The 24,884-nt window shown below is 39.2% G+C and overlaps 1 protein-coding gene across 5 annotated transcripts in view; it reads right to left on the bottom strand.

Moving 5' to 3' along the window:
* The window catches only part of ACSS3 (acyl-CoA synthetase short chain family member 3), a 99,072-nt gene that overhangs the window by 31,621 nt on the left and 42,567 nt on the right, over positions 1–24,884 (bottom strand). For all 5 annotated transcript variants that reach the window (XM_055712057.1, XM_055712058.1, XM_055712059.1 and 2 more), the window contains 2 exons: positions 24,129–24,280; positions 14,655–14,758 (listed from right to left, as the gene is read on the bottom strand). In XM_055712057.1, coding sequence (XP_055568032.1) covers positions 14,655–14,758; positions 24,129–24,280 — 256 coding nt within the window. The remainder of the gene's footprint in view (positions 1–14,654; positions 14,759–24,128; positions 24,281–24,884) is intronic.

Genomic DNA, 24,884 nt, shown 5'->3' with positions numbered 1-24,884 from the left:
GACAACACCTGGCCACTATTATCCCAGGGCACTAAAGGGCACAGTGGAGAACAGGTTGGATAATCCCAAAGAAATGTGATGTGTGCTGCTGGGCTGTCAGCTGGCAGACTGCCACAAAAGTCCACAGTACAGCTGCACCCACATTGTTAGTATATGTAGATATGCCATGATTTTACCACCTTCTAAGAGTAAAGGCTAGTGAAAATTACTTTTCAGATCTATGGTAATTATATCATGAACTTCCCCATGCATTTTACTCATTTCCTCTTCATTTTCCTTAAATGTCCTCAAATGAAGTAAAATTTAATGATAGGTTTTATATTTAATTAAATTCTCATCTTCTAATATATTTAGCATGGTATTGCAGCAAATTGTAACAGAAAAGTGAGAGGAACCACAAGGAGACAATGACTGAAGAATCTGGAGAACTGTAAATTCTTAAGGATTCCCTGATTCAGTTTTACTAACTGTCAGCAAGCAAGTGAGCAAGTGTGAAATTAAACCAAATTCACACATTATGCACAATTAGGTTAGATTAAAGGCAATCTGTCATCCTAAACTGTGAAAGGTTTTGCTAGCTAGTAGTGAAACTTCAAAAATCCTTTCATGCACCATTTGGTATTTCATGCACCCATGATTTTTGAGGAATATGACAGATGCAACTAAAAAAATTCTTGAACAGTGACGATAATTATAATTTATTTTTTCTCCATCTGACTGCATTCTTAACTTAATTCTTATGAATTAAGTACGTGCAGCATCAACACAATAAATATCAGGTGTATACAGAATGCCAAAATATGGTAAAGTGAGTAGCAGGGGTCTATCTTAACAAAACCCCCAAAAAGTATCAAATTTTAGGTGAGGTTATGCAAGCTGAATGATTTGCAATCAAGATTTTCATGCTAACCTTACAAGGAGTTTTTCCAACTCCTTACAAACTTAAGTAAAGGTAGGGTAAGGAATATGCAGTAAACCAACTGGGAAGAATCTCATGTAAGACTTTCTTACTCCAAATATTATTTAGAGACAGTATCACATCTAAACAACGATCAGGCTGCTTACAATGTAGATTACAGTCATTCGGCAGAAGATCAGAACAACTTGTTACCTTGAGGTGGGATGGCTGCAAAACATGTTCTTTCATCCCACTAGTACTCTACAACACAGAATGTAAAACCTCTACAAGTTAACTGTAAGCCTCATAGAAAGAACAACAGTGTTATTCACCTGTTGTTCCAAATTAAATAAAACTTGACCTTTCTCATTTGGTTAAATTGTATATGGAGCCTTAAAAAAACTCTGCTTAACTTTCTTTACTCAGAAACTGTAATGCAGAAACTTCACTCAGAAAACATGGAAAAGGGATATAAACAGGAAATGAACCAATGCATTTTTTTGAAGGGTGCCTAAGGAAACCAGAAAGATCCGTTTATTAAACAGACCCTCCAGTACAGATGTATTTGTACAACAGGACCAGTGCACTGCACAAAAATTTGCTTCTTTTCTGGTTCTGACTTCTCACTGTTCAGGATTCACTTCCACTTGAAGTTCTCCTTATTCTCTATATTCTTATTGTATGGTAGCACCAAGGGTATTCAGTCAACAACAGGGCCATACAATACAGACACCACAGAAAGAAATTACTGTCTGAAAGACAGCATAGACAATAGCTAAAGAGGTCAGTGATGTGGCAGTCATATTCATTTTCATTATCCATTATATGAAGAAGGATGATTTTGTAAGTAAAATGTACAACTGGACACTGCACAGCTGACAAGCTAATTTAAATGCACATCAGTGAAGATAACTGTAAAAAAAAAAGTGTGGTCTCATTATCCTTCTACACCTTGACTGTACATTCCCATCTTCCTTTTCTCCCCATTTTTACATGGAATTGAACTGATTCAGATTTACACATATACACACACAGAAACATACACACATATTCTTTCTTTGAGCTAGGTTAGTTTTTGCCAAATCAATGCTCTGACTCCGCTCGCCATGCAGCCACACACATAGTAGGACTGCCCTAAGAGCAGGGTTGCAAAGGCAGTGAAAGACATGAAGGCGGGATGCTCCACTCCCTCTTTCACTGGTGGTTTGCACTCACATAGGCTTAGACCTTTCACAAATCACACACCCAGTTACACAGCACCACCACCACCATGCTATTTTTCTCAGTACGTTTCATTTAAAACAGGAATAGTATCACAAATATTTCCTCCCCCCCCAATCAATTTGTGCATTTAGTCTAATTCAGGATTTAGGATATCACTTTACATTTAGAATGTCAAATGCAACACAGGTACACTTTTAAGTGCTTTCATAAACCAGACTGTTTTTCTGAAACAGAGCTTTAGTGACAAATAGCTTTCTGAATGCTTATCTATGTAGTTACTCTATTGGTTGAACCTTATATAAGATCCTAACCTGCAGTGGTATTCATGAATATCTCCCACCTCAGCTGGGGCCCTATTTCCAATCTTTAACAGGAAATACTGCATTCTATTCAGTGTTGCACTAATTAAAGTATATTCATATTTAAATAAATGGGCAAGCATTCCCATATTCTTATGCAGGTATACCACACTGTGAATGACAGCTTCAAGCTCATTTGCACAACCTAGGAATTATGACGTTAGCATTAAACTGACTGTGGAGCCACATTAATAGCGTACAACAACAGTTGTGTGCAGCTAGCGAGAAGCAGAGCGTTTCCCTCATTTCTTGCAGATGGACAGAAGCATGGGGAGGGGGGGATAACTACAAAATAAGCTAAAGGCATTTGAAAATCTGAAGCCTGTTTCTCAAGATAAAATCATTTTTGTTTATAAATTAACGTATTTTCTAAAGTACCTGAGTTTCCATGTTTATTGTTAGAATTTAACATCATAAGAGAAACACGCAATTCTTTTAGTATTTTCTGAATGCTTCAAAGCACTTGTAGTCATAATGCATTTACTACCATGAATATATATTATATTTGTGAGGGCCAAATACTTCTTGTATAACAGTTCTATTGCTATATTCAATTCAATCATTTGAAAACAAGAATCAACCCCCCAAAACCATTACAATTCCGCCAAGGCTTCTTTTCACAATCCTATCCGAACACAGAATATATTTACAAATTGTGCTGCTTGTGGTATCATACATATACATAAGGCTTATGAAGATTTCAAAGCACATCCAAACAAAATCTGCAGAATAAATGTACAAAACGTAACTGTGAAGAAGCTCTAACTAGCTTAAAGGTTGGTGGGCCACGATAAATATTAAAACCAAAGAAGGAAATAAGTTCAGTTACCATGAACTGGCAAGCCAATCATAAAGCACTAGAAGTTTATGCATTCACTTTCTAGGTATACCAGGCTCCTTTGCCTGCAAATGGTAATTTATAATGTACGTCTTATAAGTTGCCTATAGCAAAACGACAGCCAAGATAATCAGAGGAGAACAGAAAGCTTTTGGGTCATATATTGAAGATGTCAGATGGCATGTTTAAAGATGTATTCAGCCGGGCAATGCATTGAATTATATTTTCAGACTAAAAATGAATTTCAGATGTTTATTTTCCTCCTACTGTAACAGATACATGATGAAATACTAAGAGATAAATGGAGATTATAAAAAGTAATTACACATCTCAGTGCTAACCATTTACTGTTTAATCATTTTGGGGAATCTTAATATATTGTATGCCTAAGTCCTCGTTTCAGCTGGGCTAGAGTTAATTTTCTTCTTAGTAGCTGGTGCCCAGCTGTGTTTGGGATTTGGTGTGAGAATAATGTTGATGGCACACTGATGGGTTTGTTGCTGCTGGGTGATGTTTATACCAAGTCAAGGACTTTTCAGTTTCCTGGGCCCTGCCAGAGAGAGGGCTGGAGGGGCACGGGGAACTGGGAGGGGGCACAGCCAGGGCAGGTGACCCAAACTAGCCAAAGGGATATTCCATACCATATGACATCATGCTGAATATGTAAACTGTGGAAGAAGAAGAAAGGAGAGGGATGTTCAGCATTATGGCATTTGTCTTCCCAAGTAACTGTGACTGAGCCCTGCTCTCCTGGGGATGGCCAAACTCCTACCTGCCAATGGCAAAGAGTGAATGAATTCCTTCTTTTGCTTTGCTTGTGTGCATGGCTTTTGCTTTACCTATTAAACTGTCTCTATCTTGACCCACAAGTTTTCTCATTTCTTCTCTTCCAATCCTCTCCCCACCCCACTGTGGGGTGAGCAAGCAAGCAGCTGTGTGGGGTTCAGTCACCTGCCAGGGTTAAACCACAGCAGCATAGTAAATACTGCCAAGGTGGAAAAGACAGATAAAATTACTACTGTGCAATTCCAATTTTTTTTTTTTTTTTGTATCAGGGTCTAGCATGTTAGAAACTCGTGTTCTCTCTCTTTCTGCCTTCACTGGGCAGCCTTAAATCCTGCAAATGATCATTCCTTCAATGCAGCTTACTAGTAGCTTTCCTGTTTTAAATCATCAGGAAAATCATCTACTTTACATTAATAAGGACTTTATTCTCTGAGCAATGAAAAAAGCACTTGACATATGACAAGAATGAGATCAGCAGCTGGTAACATCTTCACACACTTACAAACTGGAGGTGCTGTCAAAGTTTGTCTCCTTCAGGCAGATCAGACTGCACTATTATTTAACATACCCATTCCTAAAGCTGTCCCCTCTTCTCCATTTTTCTATTCAGTGCACACTAAACATTGTTCATGGCTCAATTCTTTAACTTAAGACTGCTTAACAGTTATTTTATTTTCAATCATCTAAACTACATCAATGAAATTTTAAAGAGGAGGAAAACATTTAAAATACTTCATTCATATTAATGCATGTCCCTGGCTGCATATGGAAAGACAATCAGAAAAGATTAAGATTAATAAGCACTGAGAAACTGAAGTCAAATGGGAACAGAAAAGCTTAATACATAGTTTCTATCAATTTTAACTTAGAAAATGTCAGCACAAAGGAGACAGAGTGGCAATGGCACAGCTAATACAGAATTTGTATCAACACGGAGGAGATGTTGACCGGTGGGAAGAGAAAAAAAACAAAAAAAACCCAGAGTACTGGCCAGAAGGGAAAGAGAACCTTCCCAGCAATTTAAAGAACAGAGGTGGGTGCATGCTTTTTTTCTACTAGAAGGACCTAGTGTGCTTACTGACCTAACCATGTCCAAATCGTAACCAATTCCACAAGTAAAAGGGATCCATCTTTTTTTCAAGCCACAACACTCCTCCATCTCTGGCCCAGTATCATCTTTGTGACACGGCGCATTTCCCAAAATGCATAGAACTGAAAGGAATACAAAATACACATCTGAAATAACCCTCAAAATTGAGATTATTTTGGAGGACAAAACACACTTCTTGAAATGGGGGAGAGAGTGAACAGCACTGAAGACCACAATAAACCTATGCAGCTGTAATGATTCATTCAAAGTAAAAACAGCTTAAAGAATATGTATATAATCCAGACATACATCCTTTCATGTCCAACACACACATAAGCAGTACATAGTAATAAACAAGACATTTATGTAAAAAATATTTCTCAGCTAAACAGATACAGCCTAAATTTCTGAAGGAGAATTCTCTTCACATGGATTCTGCAGAGAAAACTCATGAAAATTCAAGACTGGAAGATGAGTATAAATGACTGTAAAACTGAAACGCTACAGAGGCAACATAACCAGGGAAACAACGTCACCTATTCTACTAAGGCATGTCATGAATCACATACGATGGAGATGCTGAACTGCGCTGGCATGAGCAGAGGTTCAATATTTTACCATCAGATTAACAAGGACTACACCAATAAAATGCCCAGTTCTAAGCACCGTCAGTCCTCAACATTTAACTGTCTTCTAGTCTACCTGCCTGGAAGCAGGGTGCTCCAAGGTAAGGTTTTCACAAATAAGCAATTATTTTTTCAAATAAAGGTTCACTTAAGAAACTTCTGTAATTCTAACATTCCATGGGACTGTCCATACAAAGGTCCAAGTAGTTTACATCACAATTAAACACCTTTAACAAAAAAAAAGGTGGGGTGAGGAGAGTGAGGCTGAGGAAATTTTGTCTCTGCAATCACAGCACACTTCTGGGATGTACACACAGACTGAGGGCTCCAATGTTCCACACTGAGGAGGGGCAGGATTCCCCACCCTGCCCCCACATCCGAGTGCTAATGTTACTGGAATACTGGAACAGAGAGGTACAACTGCTTGTCACAGGTCTAAGGGACTTGCTGGATATCCCAAAGCGATTTAGCCCAAATTACCCGCCTCATTAGAAAACAAGAGTGCCAAATACTCATTTAAATCCATATCACTCCTTTAAGTTATGTTAAATTAAGATAGTAAGATATTATTATGTGTTATAGAATATGTTAAAATAAGATAAAAATTTCAAGAACTATCAGTGTTCCAACCTCAAGAGAGAAGCCAATCATCAGGATATGTTAGGAAAGAGCTCCCTGATTTTGAAAATGGTTGACCAGACAAAGAAAGAGATACATACAAATTCTGTTCTTTTTCCTTTCTCTGAAGCTAATGGCAAAGGCCACTGTACAGAATGAGACAGCCAAACACTACTGAAAGGTCAGTCTCTGTGCATGGCCCCTGAAAAAATTTTCCTCTTCTCTCTCCTCCAATAAGGACAAACAAAAACGCATTTGAACTGGGTGTCCTAATGTGACACTGAAGGAATGATGAGCTACTGTAACTAATGACACGCTGTCCATATCTGCACAGGTCTGGTTACTAAACAACAAACAATGGCTGAAACAATCTTTATGTTCACACCTTTAAAGGACAGAATGCAAGCCCCCCTGCAGAGACATGATAAATGACCACTTCCCTCCTCGTTCTCTACATGAATACCTGATATAGGTTCAGTTATTCAGAAAATTATGCTCAGAGGACTCTTTCATTTAGAGCAGCAGAGCCGTTGATGGTGCTGCAGAGTAATTCCCACTTCTGTAGAACTTTTCTGTGGGATATCAGCTTCCACTAAAAAAACATGATCTTAGTCTTGACAGGATCAACATATCTTTAAAAAGCATGAACTGCATCTACACTGAGGCACCACCTGATAACCTAAACCAATAGCCTGGACTTTGGAAGAAATTTGTTTCATCTCTTTCATTTCAGCTCCAGATTCTTGGGCTTCATAGCTCCATAGCTGAGTTTCTGGCACTCAAAAAAAAAAAATAGTTTAAGAATAGACTTTTTTTGCTGCAAATTAAACAGCCACCCTCTGTGTAGTTTACTTTTTCTGCTGCCTCTGAAAATTTTACCGTATTAAAGAAATGCACTGGACTGGAATGCATCATATTAAGGAATGCACTGGACGGATCTGCACAGTTTGGAATGGGGTAAAGCAGAAGATGACTGAACAACAAAATCTGGAATCCAGTTGTCAAGTGTGGGGAGATAGAGATCTAGATTGACAAGGTAATTCACCTAAAGAACAGTTCTGTAGTGGAAATCTGGAAAAATTAGCTCACAGAATTCAGTTGCAAAATCCATCTTTCTGGATACTCATGAGAAGAAGATTCTGCACAACGTTGCCAAGACAACACAATGGAAGCTGAAGACTGGGGACCACAACATGCTGCCTGGGACCACATTAATACACTCTTCCCCGTACATGACTGTGGTAGGAAGTAGTTCATTGAAACATACCGAGTACACTCAACTATGATTCATGTTTTACACTGAATTCAATGACACAGTTGTTTTGTTCGTACAGTCCTAACAAAAGATCTGTATAACCATTAGCCCAATGTGGAATTACAGTATGTCCTAGCAAAAATATTACCAACATAGCATTTGAATGTTTTAGAGGTAAGACACACAGACGGAACAAGAACAATTTAAAAAGTGATAAAGTATATTAATTAATTGAACTACTGAACTTGGGGAATTCCTACCAGTAAATTGTATCACACTACGTCTCAGAGTATCCAAGATGTCATTACCATGTGTGCATGCTATAACTTTCTGTTTCAGCAGCTATAATGTAGCAAGCGCTACATGATTTTTGTCCTAATGCCTGTTGCAGACACTGGATAAGGCAGCTTATTTCCAACAGCAAATGCGCACAATCTTCCTCAATACATAAAGAAACGTGAGTCTGGGTTACCTTGGTTTTGGAGCCGACATTCAGGACATAGCAGATATCTCCAATATGAACCTCCTACACCTGCAAGCTCTGTGACCTTGATACCTTGATTCCCCTAGTGCATGATCAAAAAAAGTTGTATGGAAACATGTCTTTTGACTGAGATTTTATGCATGTCAAATTTTATCACTGAATTTTCAGTCCAGTTCTGTTTCATCTGAATATTCTGTACATCCTCAAAGACAGAGTCTCAAAATATTTTTATTTAAAAATAGCAAGTGAAAAAAACTCTTTACATCCTATACTTAATATGAAGAAACAGAAATCTGACTTCTTACCATTTTTTTAAATGTCAAAAACAATGTGGTAGTTTCATTTTATTTCTTTTTACTACAACTTACTTAATAGCTAACATAAAGGCAGTTAAGGTTGTTCAACACCAGCTTCCAGAGCCTCCATGCTTCCACAGCTCATCACCTCATGGCCGTTACCACTTTTTTCTTCTAGAATTCAAGGCTAGCTTCAAAAAGGTAAACCAAACTCACATTTTGGTGTGTGTTGCGGCCCCTCCCAAGGATGGGACACAGCAGGTACAACCCAAACACTATTTAGGCTGTTTCAAAAAGATTTGGTAAGGTGCCCTATAATGTACTTACCTGGAATACTGTAACTGTACCATTTCCTTAAAACATAACTACACACAGAGACAGAACAAGGTCCAAAATGAGTATTCCTGTTACCTTCCAGACAAAATATCACAAAATATATGTAAATATGAGAAGAAAATTTATCTCTGAGCAAGAAAAGCTCTGTTTTCTAAAACTGAATTTGCAATGGCTTCCTGGATAACTTGAGGCAAGATATTTGTCTTTCACAATTTAATGTCCGCAACACTGGAATAACTTTGCTTCACAGAGGTGTCAAAAGAATTAATTGCTTATGTTTCTACAACTACCTTGAAGATTAAAATTGCTATTTAAATGCTAAGTAGCATTTCATATAAATAAGCAAAAACTAAACACCTGCAAAATTCCAAAACAAAACTACCCTCTCTCCATGTACAGATGAGGATCCGAACGTAACATCCTTTCATCCTTTCCCATGTCTCCAAAGAAAACAGCAAGTTCTTATCAGTTCTTACTGCCTCAAATCCTACTTGCTGCTCATTGATCCTGTGACATACATTTCACAGCTTGTAAGATGTGCTTGCTATACTCGTAGCACAAATATTAACATTTAAAATGAGTGTTATTGATGAAGGCGTATTGACACAAATCCAAGTTTTAACCAGTCAGGCTCTCCAGGTGTAGCTGCTTTGAAGTCCCCTTAATGAAAGCTTTCTTCTGTTTCAAATTACTGTTTCAGCACACAGTGATTTCATATACTCCATAAATCTTCCAAAGACAAAATGAAAGAAAACTCTATCTACATTTCTTTGTCCATACACCTTTATTTCTAGTTTCAATATATGGTAAAGGGGCCAAGAGCTTTGAAGGTAACTTAATAAACCTGAAGAAGCAAGTGGTTTACAGTCCCTTTTTATTTCATACTTTTGTTTGTCAGCCTTTTGTTTCCCTTCACTCATACCCATTTCCATTGCCAAATAATGACTCAGTCGTTTCTCATCTCTACAAAGCTGATCTTTTCCCTAACAATGCTGATCTTTTCTCTGCTTTTCTCAGTCATAAACAAGGGAGTAGAAACTACCCTATCATAAAAGAAACACTAATTACCCAGATACTGGGTTGCCCTCCTCCTCCATCTTCTGCTTTAGCCTCAGCTGAAAGAGCCAATGACTAAGACATAACTGCATAACTAAGATCTACAGTATTCAGGTAAAATTAAGCTGCCAACATTTCTCACATTTGCAGTGCTCTTGTTTTGGAAGAATGCAGACAAAAATCAAATTGGGGAATAAGTAACAATTTGCCAGATTATCAAAGGTCTAAAGTGTTTTCTTATCTAGAAGCCAGAAGCTTTCAGTCTTGGGCATAACAAAACAGCAATTTATAGCTTCAGCTGCAATTTCATTACAAAATAGGTAATTCATAAAATTCAATAGTTTTTCTATTTTTAATTTATTTTTTATTAAAAATTCTATTTTAAAAACTTACTAGTTCTACCTAAGATAGCTAATTGTCTCAACCTCTTCCTGCTAGAAATTATTAAGGGGTTTTATTCTGTGATTTTAGTTGTCATTTTTTATTTTAGAGATAGTTCAGAGAATCGTTATTTCTGAACTTTTGGGTCCTCTATTCTGTCATAGGTCACTAAGCTTGCATATTTCTAATATGAAGTGAAACAGCCAGTTATCTACTCTGTAAAATACTTCACATTCAGCATGCACAGGTTTAACCTAGTGCACTGAAATCCAGCACTACTGGATTGAAAAGGCTTTTCCAGCACAGAAATCCGCTTTCAACAATACTTTACTGACGTGACACAACTGCTTGTTTTTTCATAGTTAATGGGATACATTTTGTATTCTGCTAAAAAACAAGGGTGACTGAACAGCAGAAGGGAATGCTGCTTTCACGTGCTGCCCTGGCTGCTGTGCTCCAGGACAAGCTAAGCCTTGGAGGAAGGAGGACTCACCTCTTCCCCCTGAGCACTTGAGCATGTTGTGGTGGTGTGCTCCCATCCCACCCCTACATCCTGACCTTTGTTTCCATGGCAATGCTCAAGGGATAACCATCAGTAGTGGTCGTAATGGATACGTCTGGAATGGATGGATCTGGTCGTGATGGCTGTATCTGACTCAAAGTGGATTCAGGGGAGACAGACAATGACACAAAGTCAAGGGCTAATTTGAATAATGTGCCCACCTAATAGTGCTGGTCAAGGTCTGACTCAAGCCAAGCTTGAAAGAAACTTAACTTCTGCAGTCAGGATGCAAATATGACTCAGAGGTAATTACCTTACGCCATACAGAGTGGGCAGCCCAGAGCCCACTGAGGTCTCCTGCACAGCAGCAGCCTGCATGACGGGATCTCCTCTAGAGCAGGGATGCCTCTCAGGGTTACTCCTCACGTTTCAGAGATCATTGGTAAGTGATTATAGCACGCTAAACTTTGAAATCTTAGCTAAGTGGTATAAAGGATTGATAGTGCGCATATAATGCTTTAGATATAAACTGCTGACCAAGTCTGAGACTAAGTCTAGATCTAGCCACACCTAAACGCCCCTCTGAGGATCCTTTCTGGGGTCCTTTCTGAACCCCATGACTCAATTCAACAGGAACCTCAGGAAGTTAATAAAAGGAAGTGCAAAATCCAGTATCTGAGAAGGAATATCCCAGGCACCATGCACGCTGGGGACCAGCCAGCTGGAAAGAGAAGAATCTGCAGAGATGGACTTTAGGATCCTGGTGGACAGCATGATGACCATAAGGTAGCAATGCATCCTCACAGCAAAGGCAGCCAACAGCATCCTGGGCTGCAAAAGGAAGAATGTTGTCAACAGGCTGAGGGAGATGATTCTTCCTGTCTGCTCAGCACTGCTGGGATTACATCTGAAGGGACCAGTTCTGGGTTCCCCAGTGCAAGAGACTGAGCTACTGGAGAAAATCCAGTGAACAGCCAGGAAAATATCGCAAGAGGCTGAGAGAGCTAGGACTCTTCAGTCTGGAGATGGCTCAGGGGAGATGTTATCAATGTGTATAAATACCAGATGGGAGGAAATGAAGAAGAGGCAGACAGACTTCTCAGTGATGCCCACTGACAGGACAAGAAACAATAGGCACAAACCAAAACACAGGATATTCCAGCTGAGCACAAGAAAAAACATTTTTACTGTGGGCGGTCAAACACTGGCACAGGCTGCCCAGAGAAGTTGCAGAATCCCCATCCATTGAGATATTCAAAACTGGATAGCTGTGCTGCTGTTCAGCGAGACCCAGGCAGGCTGGAGAGTGGGATGTGGAGGAACCTAATGAAGTTCAACAGAAGTGTAAGGCCCTGTTGAGGCCTGGGGAGGAATAACCCCACGCACCAGTACAGGCTGGGGGTTGACCAGCTAGAAGGCAGCTCTGCAAAGAAGGACCTGGGAGTTCTGGTGGACACCAAGCTGACCATGAGCCAGCAGTGTGCCCTGGTGGCCAAGGAGGCCAGTGGGATCCTGGGGTGCATTAGGAGAAGCGTGGCCAGCAGCTCAAGGCAGGTGATCCTGCCCCTCTGCTCTGCCCTGGTGAGGCTGCACCTGGAGTGCTGAGTCCAGTTCTGGGCTCCCCAGTTTGAAACAGGGAACTACTGGAGAGGGTCTAGTGGAGTGCTATGGAGATGATGAGGGGACTGGAGAACCTCCTTTTTGAGGAAAGGCCCAGAGAGCTGGGGCTGTTTAGCCTGGAGAAGAGAAGACTGAGAGGGGACCTTGCCAATGCCTGCAGGTATCTTAAGGGTGAGTGTCAGGAGGATGGGGCCAGGCTCCGTTCAGCGGTGCCCAGCGACAGGACAAGGGGCAACGGGCACAAACCACAACACGGGCAGTTCCACCTGAATACGAGGAAAAGTATTTTTACCTTGAGGGTGACAGAACACTGGAACAGGCTGCCCAGAGAGGCTGTGGAGTCTCCTCTGGGAGACATTCAAAACCAGCCTGGACATGATTTTGTGCAAACTGCTGTAAGTGAACTTGTTTCAGCAAGGGGCTGGACCAGATGATGTCTCCAAAGGTCACTCCAAACCCTGACCATTCTATGATCCTGAGCAACTCTCTTTGACCCTGCTTGAGCAGAAGGGTTCAACTAGATGACCCCTGGAGGTCTTCATCAACCTCACCGATTCTGTGATTCTTCTTTTTTTTTTTCTTTCTCTCTGGAAATTCAGTTCTCTGATAGGAACTCTGACTTCGTACATTTTTTCCTTTCAGACTGAATACCTTGCTTACATTCAACAGCACACATTTCTACAGAAAACACTTGGAAATAAAAATAGGTCTTTATTCTAATCAAATTATTAAATGCTCTCAAACACCGTATTTGAAATGGCCTTAGCTCATTAAGTCCTGCTACAATTTAATTTAACAGCATGGCACGAATATAAAAATCAAGAACCTTACTGTACTCTGAGCTGAGCTCACGGTTGTCTTTGAAAAGTCTCTCAAACACAGTCTTACCTCTACACATTATGACACAACTGCAGCCACATACTTAAGATCTCTCACTGATACCTGAGATACATCTGAATCAACGCAGTAACACTACACCTTTGTGTTAAATGTATGTCAGAGCTATAGGCAATTACATATCTATGTACACAGACATAGATAAAAACCACATGCAAAATTACACAGTTGCTTACTCTCCGTTCAGTTCAGTAGGTAGCCAAAGACAGTATTTGATCTTTTAACCTTTTTCAATTAATTGCTCAGTCTGCATCAGTAAGGCCTGTTCTTGTCTACACACATGAGGACCATAGAGAAGTGAGCAAAATATAGGTCTCATCTCTCTTCTTTATCAATTAATTAGCAGATTAAGTCAAGATTAAATACAAAATGACACTACTATTTTCCAGTACTTTCTCAGTACTTGCCTTAGACTGTGGAGTGTTCTTAATACAAATGATGTATTTTGAACCTCTTCAGCTAATTTTATTACATAACGTGTATTATAGATGAACTGAAGAGTTTTCCACTTTTTATTCTAATCTTATATATCTGTTATCTGACCCATCAGAGGGGAATCAAAATGGTTTCCTCCATAGAGAGAGAGAGACCAGAGAAAATCTGTATCTCAAAACAACAATGCATGGGAAACAGAATAGGTTTTCTTGGAAGGGAGTGAAGGACGGAAGGGAGGAGGGAGCTTTTGTAATACACTTCCTTAGTTTAAATAACAATAATGTGTGTTAAGAAACAACATCAAAATCTCATCTTGTAATAGTGAAAATTAAAAATATATTAATCCATAGTTATAAGGAGATACATTTGATCAAACTTCAATCCAGAATTCAACTGGGATTTTTCCAGTTACACAGACATTGGTACTCTGATTCCCTTGTTGCAGTCCAAGTATCTAATATCCTCCCCAGTGAAATAAATGGGAGACATTCAAAAATAATCAATAGAAGTTGAATGAGATCCATACAGAACAATATTAAAGATCAAAGAGACTATGCTTCAGATTGATTGTTTTTAATTACACAAAAATATACATGCAAAAAACTTAAACCTGAAAGCTTCCCTAAATACCAGATTTTATGTTACAAAATAGTCACATATGCAGACAATATAAAAACACACCTGGAAAAAATAATGATGCAAACTTTTTTTAAAAAAAAACAGTCATCAGAAAATATCTTTTTTTGCTACACAGCTTTTAAAAATGTTGTGTTTTAAATATGTCCTGAAGTCACTTTTCAGACCACTTCTAAAAACATTCTTCCTGTCTGAATTTTTATTTTCACACTTGGTCCTGCCTGTTTAACTGTTCATGGAAAGAAAAACCAGTTCTACCTGCAGACTTGGGAAACAAGACTGAAAATATCCCCTTCACTGTATTTTAAAACACTCACCAGTTTGCCACCAGTGGTCCAAGACAGGCACTTTGAAGACCTTTTTTGACCATTCTAGTGTGTCCACATCACAGTGCTCGCCAGCTACAAATAATGTTCTGAACCTTTAAATAAAAATAAAAATGTATATATCTTGATCTGATGGGGAAAGGGAAACAAGGTAACAAATTCAATAAATATGTCCTGTCAGTACCCCAGATAAGAAGGGAAGAAAGATTTTTACTCTTTGTATGATCCTTCCTACTAAGTAACAATTAGAATCTTAGCAATATTACTTTATGCTACTTAATACATCATGTAAAAGAAGCTTTCCTTTCTGAATGCAATAACAGTGGAAGACCAAAGGCAAGCAGCTGTCGATGGAAGTGAAAAATAATTAAATGCTCTGTAAACAGGAACGAGGTAGATATCCGTTAAGGAAAAATAAGAATTAAATACCAAAAAAGGGTCAGAAAGAGACATCAGAACAATTAATAAAAAAATAAACAGAACTAAAAGGAAATACCCGTAGCATAACTCTTAGTTTGAAGTTAATAATGTTTCATTTAAACAGATTTTAGTATTTTTTGAACTGTTGAGCCACCTTTTTATAGGCATTTGGAAATGAGTTTTTGGAGACAATGGGACATAAAGCCATTTTCCTGTGGAGAGGCAAATTGTATGTACATAAATAGAAAGAGTAAAGTAATCATTCTAGACAATGCCAGTCAGAACAACATTCAGCAGCCTTGGGCCCCTGATTGCAGCACTATTTCTTCAGCTCACTTGGCTGGACATTCCACAGCCAGCTTTGGCAGAAAAGAGATGCAACGCTCAGCAGTCCTGAAAGATGTGATCTGCATGCTTGTACCGTTAAATTAGGCAGGGCTATATACCTGAGTATTCAACCCACACAAAGACTTTAACTTCATAATCTTTTACTGGATGCTTAGTCACATTTTATCATCCTTCATTAAGCATTACAAATTCACTTCACGCCCTGTTTAGAAGGATAAGGTCTTCTATGTGAATGGTAGCTTTCTTCAATCAAACGATCAGTACTCAGAATCTAGACATTACCATACATTACTGCATGCTGCTAAGGTTTTGATCTAACATTTGCACTATAACTTTATTCACGTCATGGCAGATTTTTTGCAATTACTTCCTAAAAGGCAATTTAAAACCGTGTTAAACTGCAAATGGTGTGGCCTCACCTTGACTGCTGTGTGCAGTTGTGGGCCCCACAATTTAAGAAGGATGTGAAGGTGCTTGAATGCATCCAGAGGAGGGCAACAAAGCTGGTGAAGGGCTGGAAGGCATCTCCTGTGTGGAGCAGCTGAGGACTTTGGCTTTGTCTAGTTTAGAGAAAATTAGGCCAAGGGGTGACCTCATTGCTCTCTACAGCTTCCCGGGGTGGGTGGGTGTGGGTGTACGCGTGTGCGTGTGCGCGCGTGTGAAGATGGTCAAACACTGGAATAGGCTTGCTAGAGAGGTGGTCGATGCCCCTTAAACACTGACAAGGCATTTGGACAATGCCCTTAACACACCTTTTTGGTCAGCCCTGAACTGGTCAGGTAGTTGGACTAGATGACTATTGTAGGGCCCTTCCAACTGAAACATTATGTTCCATTCTATAGTCACAGATACTCGACACTGGCCAGTCACCATCACCTAATAAGGAGTACTAAAGAGAAGAATTATTTACAACCTTGCCCCTACACCTTCAATTAAAAAATAAGCAATCCTCTTCAGGTAGAAACACGGAACAGAAACATTCAGGTTCATGACATACAGATGAAAATGAACAGCCAACTATACTCAGATGAACTGCTGATTTACATTCAATACTTTGTCATTAGTACATGCCTAGCTTTACAGTCTTTGTTGTGACAGCATGATTTCTATTGAAAGCAATGCATGGTACTTATCTTACTTGGCTCTTATCCAAAAAATATGTCTATGCTGAACTAGCTCTCTAGGCTTCATCTATAGTTCACAAAGACAGGCAACCTTACGGAGCAATTCACCTTTAAGAAACTCAAAAGGGTAAAGTTTCTTTTTTACATAACAAAACCAACATGAAAACCAAAATGAAACAAAATTTAAGGCCCTAGAGTAACACTAACAAACACATGCCTAAGCCACAGTATAGAGACTTTGTTCAGCTACTGTTTAAAAAAATAGCAATAGACACAGCTATTAAGTTATTGCAATATAACTTGGAAGAGATGTTCCTGCACCTCAGAAAAAAAAACCAAAATCAGGAATGTCTGAAAGTTTTGGACATTCTTATTTTGCTGCACACTTAAACATGTTCCTATTTAAGCAAGGCTTTGAATAGAAATCATCTATTTGGGAAATAAAATCTAAACCGGAGGGAAAGTTAAGATATAACATTTCTGACTTCATTTTACAGATAAATCACAATAGAAAACCGCACTTCCTTCCCTGGAAGGCTGGTGTGGCAATCTGAAACACTTCAGCCATGTCAATACCTGTTTGTAACTACCAGGTGCAATCCTGCCACGAGGCATGATGTGAATTCTGAATGCAGAACTGCCATATACATGCCCTGTCACTACAGACCAAAGAACTTGCTTCCCTTCTGTAGTATCCACACAGGGTGGGCTGATGCCTCCGCTCTCCCAAATTCCCCCTGCTCAGCATACCACCAACAAAGCACTTTCATTTTACACAGAAATGCAATTTAAAACTTCAAAGAGTTGAGGGAAGAGAGGAAAGAGGCAAACACAGATTCAGACTCCACATCAGAAGAATTCTGTTTACTAGCAAATAACCTCATCCTTTCTTAGAGTGAAAATGTACAGGTATACTCGCGCTACAAGTGACTGAACATTCCACAGCCTGTCACGCCAAAAGAAACTGCAGAGACACTCTATCAAGTACAGCATTAATCCTCAAGGCTTCTGAGATGAAAGAATATCTAATTAAGATATGAATGGAGCTTCACATGGCCCAACATTAGACCCTAGGATTAAACATACTTCTCAAAAATGTCCCCTTGTAAGGATTGCAGCACACTTTACCACAGCCAGATCAATGTCAGTGACAGCTTATTTCACTTCCAAGTCTTCACACAGTCCACTGTGAATGAAGACAACTGCCGAACAAAGGGCTTGATTCTTGTCCTTCAGCAATGGACACAAACTGCAATGATTTTGTAAAACTTGTAGACTTGTGGCCACCAAAAAAGAAATTAATTCTTAGACATGGTGGGCATGAAACAGACTTCACTTCAGAGGCCTGTAATTTAGAAAGAAAACTATGAGATTCATCTTTCCATGTAGATAAAATTCAGAAAGCAATTTAGGAAATTATGAGAAAAATCAGAGCAAGTAACTCAAGGGTGTCAGAAATGAGAAAGAGAAATGTACAGACCAGCCTGTCTGACCACAGAACTGGGAATACCTCTAAGAGGGAACCTAGATATTGACCTCTTATCTAGAGACCATAGACATCCCACAACAAGGCTGCCCAAACCAAAAAACATAATTTGAATATTCACCCCCTGTTCCTCTCCAGAGGATAGGTATATCGCATCGGCATAAAAGGCAGCCTCTCTCAGTGTAAGGACCAGTGACCTGCTTGCTGTGTAGATGCAAGACAAGAAAATGTGCAGAGTAAAGCTACATCTGAAGACAATATAAGTAAAACATGGGATGAAGCATCACAAAGTGCAATAAACCACGTGCCCTAAAATTGAACAGAGTTTTTTTCACAGCGATGCTTGGCCTAGACATAAAAAATTTGGTAAGTTTACATCTCTTAGATCCATTTACAAATCCAGAATTAGAATAAAGGAAAATAAACTTCCACAAGCAAAAGATTGCTTGTGCGCATGGCTTTTGCTTTACCTATTGAATTGTTCTTATTTCAACCCTTGAGTTTTACATTCCTTTCTAATTCTCCTCCCCATCCTTCTGCGTGCTGAGGCAGTGAGCGAGTGGCTGCATGGTGCTTGGTTGCCAGCCAGGATTAAATCATGACTGGGAATCCTAATTACCAAGGTAGCGACCCCTGCACCAGCTAAATATTACAACCTGAGAACAGTCTTACCTGTTAACTAAGCAGAAGTAACAATCGTAGTGGTAGCCATAATAACAACTCTGATATATGAACATCAATTCACTGCACAACTAGTTACAAACTTATGAAAGTCAGAAGATCTTGAAAAATGTTACCATGTTGAACCTGAACATGCAGAAGAAAGAATTCAACTTCCTCAATTTCAGGACAGCGTTACAGCCAATCCTCCTTTCTGACACCCCAAGATGACTTGGAGTGTCTTCTTTCTTGGAATAGAAGGCAGGGATTCAAATGTATAAGCACCTTTCACATCAAATAAGCATAGTTTTCTGCACTCAAATAAACAACATCATTTTGGTAAACTGCTTTCTGAACACGTCCCACGTTAGCAGATAATAATTATGAGTGTGACCCCAATCACTATCTTGCACCTGAATGTTTTTTATTGTAAAGCACAAGCTATTGCTGGTAATTATAGTTGATAGCTAACTGGAAGATAAAACAGATAAAAGTTTATGATAGAAGAGAATGAAATACTGTGTAAGTAAAACCCACAAGTATTTTTTTTTTTTTTAAAAGTTTTTTAAGACTCACATTCACATGCAGGGCGCTCCTGTTAAGGACTGAGCAATTTACATTACATGGAATGTTCTGCAGTTAGGGATGTTAAACACAACATTTCAGCTATGATGTAACAATTCAATTTATTAATTCATTGTATCAACTGCAGAAAAATAGTGTTAAGCATCCTTGTTTTAAAAATAGGGCTATTAAAACACCAAGAACATAAAAGACTTGAAAAAGTGTCCTGGTCTTGGCTGGGATAGAGTTAATTTTCTTCCTAGTAGCTGGTGCCCAGCTGTGTTTGGGATTTGGTGTGAGAACAACGTTGATGGCACACTGATGGCTTTGGTTGCTGCTGGTTGATGTTTACACTGAGTCAAGGACTTTTCAGTTTCTTGGTCCCTGCCAGCGAGAGGGCTGGAGGGGCACGGGGAACTGGGAGGGGGCACAGCCAGGACAGGTGACCCAAACTGGCCAAAGGGATATTCCACACCATGGGATGTTACGCAGAGTATATAAGTGTGATATCCGGAGCCTGTGGATCATTGCTTGTGGATCACTGCTTGGGGACTGGCTGGGCATCGGTCAGAGGGTGGTGAGCAGCTGTGTTGTGCATCACTTTTCTTTCCTCCCTTCCCTTTGGATTTCATTCCTACCCCTTCTCCCTCCTTTTCATTATAACTGTTATTGTTATTACTGTTGTTCTTTCATTTTTATTTTATTTCAATTATTAAACTGTTCTTATTTCAACCCTCAAATTTTACATTCTTTTCCAATTCTCCTCCCCACCCCTCTGGGTGAGGGGGCAGTGAGTGAGCAGCTGTGTGGTGCTTGATTACCGGCCCAAGTTAAAACATGATGAAAAGTTAAGACATGTCACCACCTGAGCCAAAAGCAGAATCCCTCTCTCCTGAATTGCCAGCTTTAGTAATCATATTGCATAATCTGCAGGCTCAAGAGCAACCTTATGTTGCAAGAAGGACAGGGATTAGCTCTTTGGCAAATTTATAGCACAAAACCATCAAAAAGAATATCAGTGTCGCAAGTCTAACAAAGCCTAAGAACTATGGACTTATTTTCTCCTATCAAACAGCATGGCAAGAAAGAGGTGGCAATGGTTATGAAATGTCCCACTATGAACAACTTTTTAACCATCCACTTAAAACTTCAAAGCATGTCAGTGCAGCTATTACTGCAATCATCTATCTCTGCAATGCAGTTAATGGGGAAGAAAGATCTTAAAACCTCTCTTAAATAAGTATGTGCTAAGCTGTTGTTCTGAAAACCTACATTCCTAACATAAAATTCAGTGCAATCAAGCTTTTGGTGCTATTCAAGAGTCCAGCAGAGTGGACTTGAAGTGTCACCTGACACATGGGACAGATCAAAGTCCCTAATGGCCTTGATGCAATCCAAATTGTTCAATACAGCATGTACATTTTGGTGTCACTCCAAGCACAAAAGAAACTGCATCTCCAAACCACTTCCCAAAAGCAGGAGTTTTCACATGGGTAATAATCTGAGCTGCACTTTTCCAAATTAAAAGATCACAGAAGTGTTTTTTGTTCTGGAACACATACACCAGCTTTCTCTGGCAAAGAAAACCTCTATCTGCATCACGTTAAATAAGCTTTTTTCCTGAAAAGACATTGAGGAAGGTTCATTTGCACTTGTTAACACAAACTGGAAACTTACTAATTCTTTATGCACCTGGAGACTGCAGACACTTAAACATGTAAAATAAAGAAGTAATATTTTCAGGTCTCCTGATTTTTCTCCATTGACCTGTGTGTGTGTTTTCCTCGAACAGATTTCACCTTGGTCATGAGAATCTGAGCACAGGAGGTGTGGGTGACAGTCAAGAGAGATGCAGAACACAACTGCAGCTCATCTTCTCACAGTGTGGGTGAAAGGGAGCTCCACAAAGGCTCTTCACAAACACATCTCAGACCTCCAACAGGAATGGCCAGAGCAGGGGGTAGCAGGAAGACTGCACAATGTACTTCAATTGTCCTACATTCTGCGTCTTAATCACATATCCTCTAGCAGCACGTGTGAGACATCAATTATATGAGAAAGTATTTTGATCTAACAATTTTGCAAATTTGCTACTTTAATTTCACATCCTCTTGTTCCTGTGTTATGAGACAGAAAACGGGAGTTTCTAATCTACTTTATTGTATTATTTCTGCACAGGTTTTTATGCAGTCTCATATTTCTTTCTAAAGCAAGTGTATTAATACCTGGTATCAGATGAACAACCTAGAATCTATAGATTCTCTTGACATAAAATGGCAGAATATACACAATTGACCAAAAACCAAAAAAGCCACAATCTGCTGAGTTGTTGCCCCATTTCATGCAAAACTGTCAGTTGCCAATCACTTGGAAATCAGACCTAACCAGTTCATATAACAATTATGTCAATTAAAAGATGAAGCGTGATTCCAAATATGGGAAGAGCTAATGGCTTGGTGTTATGGAGTTACCTCATGAAGATGTGAACAGATACCAAAATCTGAACAGAATATGCTCGGGTACATGAGGGTTGCAGAATTTGAATGTTAGTTGTTTTTCAAGCACAACAGGCAGCAATAAGATCAGACAGACTGCTTAGCAGCACCGTGTATTATTAAAAGCTGGGTCTTTACATCCTCTAGCAAGAGTTTTTCTCCTAGAGTACTATAAAGGGAACATCTGTTTTACTTAAGACACAGGTGATGTTTTGTGTCAAAGGGAAACAAATCTCATTATTTGACTCCAATAGCCAACAAGGAATTTGAAGCATACACAATAGAACCTTTGGAAACCTCACAAATAATTTTGTGCAGAAGCCAGTGATGCCACCCACATCAGCTCTTAACAGAAGTCTATTTAACTTATGTCATTTCAAAAGAACATAAGTCTGCTTATAATTCAACTTCTGTAAATCAAGTACTCTTGTATACTGGAAGATGGCTTTGCCTACCAACTCTGTACTTTATCAGTAATTGTCTTTTGTAACAGAATTTTTTAAAAGTGACATTAACCTTTATCAGTTTTTCAGTAGAATTTTCCAGGAATGAAATGTACCACTTTCAGGACTGCATTCCTGGACATGTGGTTTAGAGTCTAGAGTAAGTAAGCATACGTCTGGCCCAAGTAACAGAAAGACATCTCATTTCAAAGATTCTGCACCATGTAACAGAGAAAAAAGCATCACAGATTAAGTAAATTAACTAAAAGACCGACTTCAATCTGAAACAGACAGAACTCACTTGACCTTGGATAGAAAAGTCCATCCAAGTAACTAACACCCAAACCCCAGGATTTTCCTAGAATGGAAATTTAAATCACCTGTTGGACTCCATTTCTTAACAACTACACCTACTATATACTAAATGCTGTGCTAGACAGTTTATTAAAGAGAAGTCACATACCAGTGAATGACATGGCGCAAAGCTGAGTGAATTATGAGACAACTAAACCTGCAGACAAATGGAGAAGCTCATTAACTATGCACTGAATAGGAATGATGAAATACCTCTTTATATCTGGGGCAACTGATATAGCAAGGAGACTTATCTGGAATTCTCATTTGGCCAGAAAATGTGACAGCTTACAGAGCAGGTTAGCAGATTTTCCATTAAATGAATGCTCTAAAGGCAGATTAAAGTCATTTTACTCATTGCTCAAAAAATGCTGAGGAACAGCAATTAAATTTTCTAGCATCTGAATCACTTTCTTGTCAATAAACAACATAGAAGAATGGTGCATTAGGGTCTCAAATGAGCTTGTTTCCTATTTCTAGGAGTGGTAAGAATTGATGATAGCACTCAAAACAGATGGAAGAAAATAATGACGAACTTGTAATGAATACCTCAGGAATAAATTCAGCTTACTAATAAATAAAACTTCCCTGAGCAATTAAGAATATAGAGGTCTGATGAAGTTACATGGCTTTGCATCTTCCCCTTCTCATTGGACAAGTGTGATAAAAGATGTTCTTATGACTGAATACCGCCTATACAGTCTGACGGAGTCCTTGTTTGATGCTGAGTAAATTACTCAACTTCAAGACTAGATGTAGTCCAAACCCATGTATTTTTAATTTTCAGAATGTCTGCCATAGGATACAGAAACTTGGTCTGTAGAAGTACTAAACACTCACAGATGCAAGTCAGCGTGAGAGGCATTTTATTAATATAATGCTAATAACACACTTGAACCATGTAATGGTAAGAACTCTGAAACAGTGGTCGTTCAGCAGCTCAGACTGGATATTCAAAACTAATAGACGACTTTGACCTTAATCTCTCTGTAACTCAGCTTCCCATCTGCAAAATACAGATAATACCACTCTCTCATCTCACAGGGGATTTGTGAGGATGAACTCAGTCATGATTTTGAAGCATGCTGAGATAGTATAGTGATGGACACCCTAAAACCAGTACAAGATAGCAAATAGCTCAGTCTTTGGAGCACATAACCATAAACAGTAACTAAGTTATGGGGAGAGAAACAAAACATTGACTAGCTGATGATGAACACTAAAGATTCTGCGCACTCAATGAAATGAGAGGTCATGTGGGAAGACAGTACAGGATCATGTAATCCAAGACAGTATTACAGGGTATAAGCACAGTGGAGTAAAACTGAGGTTGAGCGAATAATCCTAACTCAGTAAGAGCTCTTAACCTTAGAATTGTAATCTTTTTAACAGCTTTCACCTCCTCCAAAATATCAATATAAAATTACAAGCAAATAGACAAACACCCAAATTGTCAAGAACACACTTAAATTCTGCTATACAGAGGTGGGCAAAGTCCCAGACACTCTGCTATTCTTAGTTCATCCAGCCCATTTCTGTAAGAAACTGTTTCCAGTGTATCCTTAGTTTACCTTTTCAGAGAGTACTGCTTTCCCAAGGCTGCCTCAGGGTCCTGCTGACGGATTGCTCTAATTGCGCTTGGTGAAGTAAAGAAGGCAGCTACCTCATGCTCTGCTAGCACACGGAAATAGGCACCAGCATCTGGCGTTCCCACAGGCTTCCCCTATGGAAAGAATAATTTAAAATGTCACAGAATAAAAATACCTCATAATTCCTTGACAGTTCAAGGCTTCAAAACACAACAGTAGTGGTAGCACAGCAACAGAAGTAATTTCAAGTAAGACTTTAAAGAAGTGTTTGTTAAAAATAATAATAATACTGTGAGCATATTCACTTGTAGAAATAAATTCACAAGCTTTGGGCACAATCTCTTGAATGAACACAGCCCATACTAGTTGCTACTTAGAAAAATAGGACAAACAGGCATATGAATGAAAAGACAGCCAAAATGAAAAGCCATGAAAAGAGCTGTTACCACACTGGTAGCAGAGGGAGTCATGTCTACATCTACCTGTACTGCAAAACAGCCTGTAAAGCACCCAGAAGTCATCCCACTGAACTAGGAGTCTCTGGACACAGTGGCACTGCAGCTAAATCCCCAAGCACAGGTCTATGGAACATAATGTCAGCTTTTTCTCACCTAGAAATTTCCTCCCAGTTCTGGAAAAATTCCCACTTGGCTGCTTACAACTAGTTTCCTGGAATCTTTGTGCTGCTACTCTAGATGAAGCCTGGACAGAAGCTGAAGACGCTTTTCTGTTTTAGTG

Source organism: Falco cherrug, chromosome 5 (genome assembly GCF_023634085.1).
Source record: "Falco cherrug isolate bFalChe1 chromosome 5, bFalChe1.pri, whole genome shotgun sequence".
In the NCBI taxonomy this organism is placed as follows: Eukaryota; Metazoa; Chordata; class Aves; order Falconiformes; family Falconidae; genus Falco; species Falco cherrug.
This window is presented reverse-complemented; position numbering and strand designations above follow the sequence as displayed.